Raw genomic sequence first — 4,202 nt, 5'->3', positions numbered from 1 at the left:
TATATATATACACATATTTTCGTGAAATTTTTGCGTGAAAAAGTTTTAGTTCTTAGAGAAGAGCATTTATATTCGTGAGGGATATTAAATGAAATATACGTGTGTCTATATGTTACAAAAAATCAAAAGTTCATCGTGCCACTGTCCACATGGTTAAGAGTGCAGGGATGTTTTGACTAAAATTATTAAAGGAAACTCGCATAGGGTGGCATCGAGAACCGCTGGTAAGTTTAAAATCGTAATTGAAGCTGTTGTCATTAAGAGTCTTTTGAAAATCCTTGAGGATTAATTTCGTTTTGTTTATGCTTTCAAAGTAATGGATAAGTGTTTACAAGGAAAACCCTTAATCCAAGAGTAAACAAAGCAACTTGGAATTTCAAATATAGGTCACGTATTAACTTGGAAGAAATTTTAGTTTTCAATTTTTTAATTCAATTTTTGGATGTCTAATTGTCAAGAATCTACACACAAAGCTCTTTTATAGTTCCTACTTCATTGTAAAAATGACACTTTTTTCTAAACAAACATTTTTCTGGATACAAAATGAATAAAAATTAAGTCCTTGCTGTGAATTACATCATTTATGAACGTTAAAAATGGCGTGATCATTTATCATTACTTTTATCTAAGATCCCGTCGTGAACTTTGTAATTAATTAAAACCGAGGGAAAAGCAACGTTGGAAAATAAGACGCCCCATTTGTTTCTTGGTTACTATCAAACAATCTTAATAGACAGGTAGTGTAAAATCTTCATAGAAGTTATTTTTCTTTATGAAAAACAAATAGTAGTTTAAAGCTTCGCTGATTAATGTAATGAGCCTTTTTTGGATATAAAACCAACGTAAATCGTATCCTTTTATTTATTAAGTAAATTCAATCAATTAGAAGAATTGATCAGTTTTAAATTTAATAATTAAAAGAAATATTATCAGTAACTATATCTGAATTACTTGAATGTATTCTAAATTACCATATACTATTAATTTATAGTTTAAAAAGACCCTCTTCCTTTTACGAGGCATGTTTTTTACGGAAAAAAAATACTTAAACATATAACAACTTTATTTTATATGAAAGCTATACCTTAATCTACTTTTCTACATATTTTTTCCAATATTAAGCTATTTATCGTAATGTACAGCCAGTTTTTGTATTCCATGTTGATAGTTACTGTCCCAAAATACAGTACACAGTCCAGCAAGTACAAATATTCGGTCTACGCTTCGATAAGTGCCTTAATATTGGTGAAAATTATTTAGAAAAGTAGACTGAGGAAGCTAACAAGTAAAATCAACACTTGTTAAGATAATTTTTTTCCATTTTGTGAAATATGCCTCGTAATTTATTTACGTGTAACTTACCAGCAACTGGTTCGACTAGTTCTTCCACGTCTGGTTTCAAATTGCGCACCATAACAATACCTCCAATAGAGACGTCCTTCATAGGTACGTAATGAGACCCTTCATTCAACGAGATGACCTTTAACTGTTGACGAAGAGCTCGAACTGGGTTTGAGAGGATTTCGAACGTAGGTTCAGGTTCCTTTTTCTTCTCGTCTTTTTCATCTTTCTTTACCTCTTTCTTTTCATCAGACTTTTTATCTTCAGTTTTTTTCTCCTCGACTTTCTTGTCGTCCTTTTTTTCTTCTTTCTTTTCTTCTTTTTCTTCATCCTAAGAAAAAATTAAAAATACTTAAACGTGAAGAAAAATATAAAATGATTTCCCCATTTAAGGGGTAGTAAAGATACGAATTAAATTATTAACATCAACTTACCACATCCATTTTTTCATCTCGATGTCTTTTCTCATGATCGCGACGACGTTGGCGTGCGGCAATACTCAAGACAGCTGTTGTCACCTTTTCTCTTTCTTCGCGTTTCTTTTCTTCCAAAGGTGCTGGGTATGCATACAAACTGGGTTTAGCATTCGATTTGTATTCCAGTTTGGGCATCTAAAATTAAATAAATTTTGGTAATTTTAGTAACCTAGGAAAGTGGGATATTTCTTACCTTGAGCTGGGCGTTAAGAGCAATGATACAAGTGGGAGTAAATGCTAAAGACAAGCAATGTGCAAGTGGGAACCAATACCAATATTGGGTGAATACGAGGGTTCCGACAACTGCTAACATATTAGTGTGTCCTGTACGTGATTGAAGCGATAAGGTGACATTACGACCTCCTGCATCAATTATGCCTGAAAAAAGATAATCAATTTTAATATTTCGTTGGTGGAAAATAACTGTAGTGTATGATTTTCAAAACTGTTAATTTCTCCAGTCCAGGAGAAAAAAGTACAGAGTTTCACATTCAAATCGAAGGAAACAGAGTAATAAACATTTTTGCATTCCTTTTAAAGAGGGGGTGGGGTTGCTACTATGTTTCACTGAGGGGTGATTCATTCATCTGTCTCGTTTCAATTATATCTTAAAAGGGTTGATTTTCTTATTGACCAAGAAAATGGGAAATAGTAAACTATAACTTTAAATAAAAAGAACAGTAGGAGAAATTAACACAAGTGGAAATTTTACAAATGTCATGCATCCCTACATCAAACGTACATAGCAAAATGTTCAATAATAATGTGTGATATATGACGGTCAAATAAAAATTAAAATTAATTTTGCGGTTCTTCAAAAATTAATTTTTTCACATTAAAAGAAAACCAAACAATCCCAAAGATACAGTTCTGTTGATTCAGAGGTCCATTTTAATAATATTTAATTGGTAACGGTATCCAATTTTTAAAGCAGTTGTGCGAATAAAACAATAATACTTTATATCAAACTAACGGCAAATAAATGAAAAATGATCCTCACCCCATTTTACCACAACGAACTTTTCCCAAACAGACACGTGTTTGCCCACCTCTTATGTGGGCATTATTAAATCAACATAAAGCCCACATAAGGGATGACAAAACACGTGTCAGCAAAGGAAAAGTTGGTAGATGTAAATTGGGGTGAATCTCTTCTTTCATTTATTTGATACCAGGGTCTCCTTATTTTAGTAAACGCAATTATCGATATTAAAATATATAAAAAATGTATTAATAATGCTTTTTGCACTATCTAACGCATTTGTTTATTTATGTTGAATAACTTATACAATTAGGTCACGCGCAGCAAACAAAACAAGTAACTAAAATTGTTATTCTAGTGCCGCAAATATTTATGTGTTTGAACAATACTATGTTCTATTTATTCATAAATGTAAACAAGTATACACGATATAGGTATATAAGATGTTACAAATGTTCCTTGAAGCTTCGTCCTATTTCATGTGAATTCTGTGAGCCACCCACGATGTTGTTTCATAATGAATGTACGTATCTTTCACCGGGTAATAAAAAAAACATTTTATTTGATTGAAAACCTACGATTTAATTAAACGCCGATAAATAATGAAATAGATTCATATTTCATTTTATTTAAAAAAATATTATTTCGCCAGAAATATCATGAAATGACTGGATGAAATCTAGGAATTAAAAAAATCTTGATCTGAGGACGTTTAATTAAATATCTAGTTTTTCAATTGAGAACGGTTTTTATCAGTATTACCCTGACCGACTAGTTTAACTTATTTACAAGAGAAAATTCGGTTTCGCGAGGGCCTTTTCATGTTTTGGCTAGGAAAACTGCTAAACTGAACGAGTCTGGGAATCACATATATTATAAAATAAGTTTCAGCCCTGCGTACGAATACTTTGGCTGGGAAAACCCCACAATTGTTAATGTTGCCAGATGACTCTGGATAGTATCTATCCAGAGTTAGTTGCATTTACTTTTCTAATAAGGCACGAGGCCGTTGGCGGTTAGCGAACTTATTGACTCCTAGCTACGCCTCTGGTTATAATTTTAGTACTCTTCATAACGGGCTTTGAACTACATATGCCCAAAGTTTGCGTCGAGTAAACTAATAAGGCACTAAGACATTTGGAATATATTTATTTACTTTGTATGTACCTATATACACGATACTTTTGTTTTAGTACTGCACGCGTGCACGGAGAAAACTAAATTTTTATGACAACGCAAAAATTACAATTTTTCGATTGTAAATGACTGAATTTGCCGTAGAAATAATAGAATTTATTAAGTAACTCAATTTTGACTTATTTTTTAATTTCTTAATTATTACAATTTAATTAGTAATATCAACTAAAATACCTAGTAAGTTTATTTCTGCTGGGATTTTATTT

The 4,202-nt window shown here is 31.7% G+C and overlaps 1 protein-coding gene across 1 annotated transcript in view; it reads right to left on the bottom strand.

Moving 5' to 3' along the window:
- Positions 1 to 1,276: 1,276 nt before the first annotated feature.
- Positions 1,277 to 4,202, bottom strand: part of LOC108732523 (26S proteasome non-ATPase regulatory subunit 1) — a 306,055-nt gene continuing 303,129 nt past the window's right edge. The window contains exons 13-15 of the mRNA XM_018463386.1: positions 2,011 to 2,195; positions 1,776 to 1,952; positions 1,277 to 1,672 (exon numbers count right to left, since the gene is read on the bottom strand). Coding sequence (XP_018318888.1) covers positions 1,292 to 1,672; positions 1,776 to 1,952; positions 2,011 to 2,195 — 743 coding nt within the window. The 3' untranslated portion in view covers positions 1,277 to 1,291. The remainder of the gene's footprint in view (positions 1,673 to 1,775; positions 1,953 to 2,010; positions 2,196 to 4,202) is intronic.

Source organism: Agrilus planipennis, unplaced genomic scaffold (assembly GCF_000699045.2).
Source record: "Agrilus planipennis isolate EAB-ADULT unplaced genomic scaffold, Apla_2.0 scaffold48, whole genome shotgun sequence".
Taxonomy (NCBI): domain Eukaryota; kingdom Metazoa; phylum Arthropoda; class Insecta; order Coleoptera; family Buprestidae; genus Agrilus; species Agrilus planipennis.
Note: the sequence above shows the minus strand (reverse complement) of the source record. Positions and strands in the feature narration are given on the sequence as shown.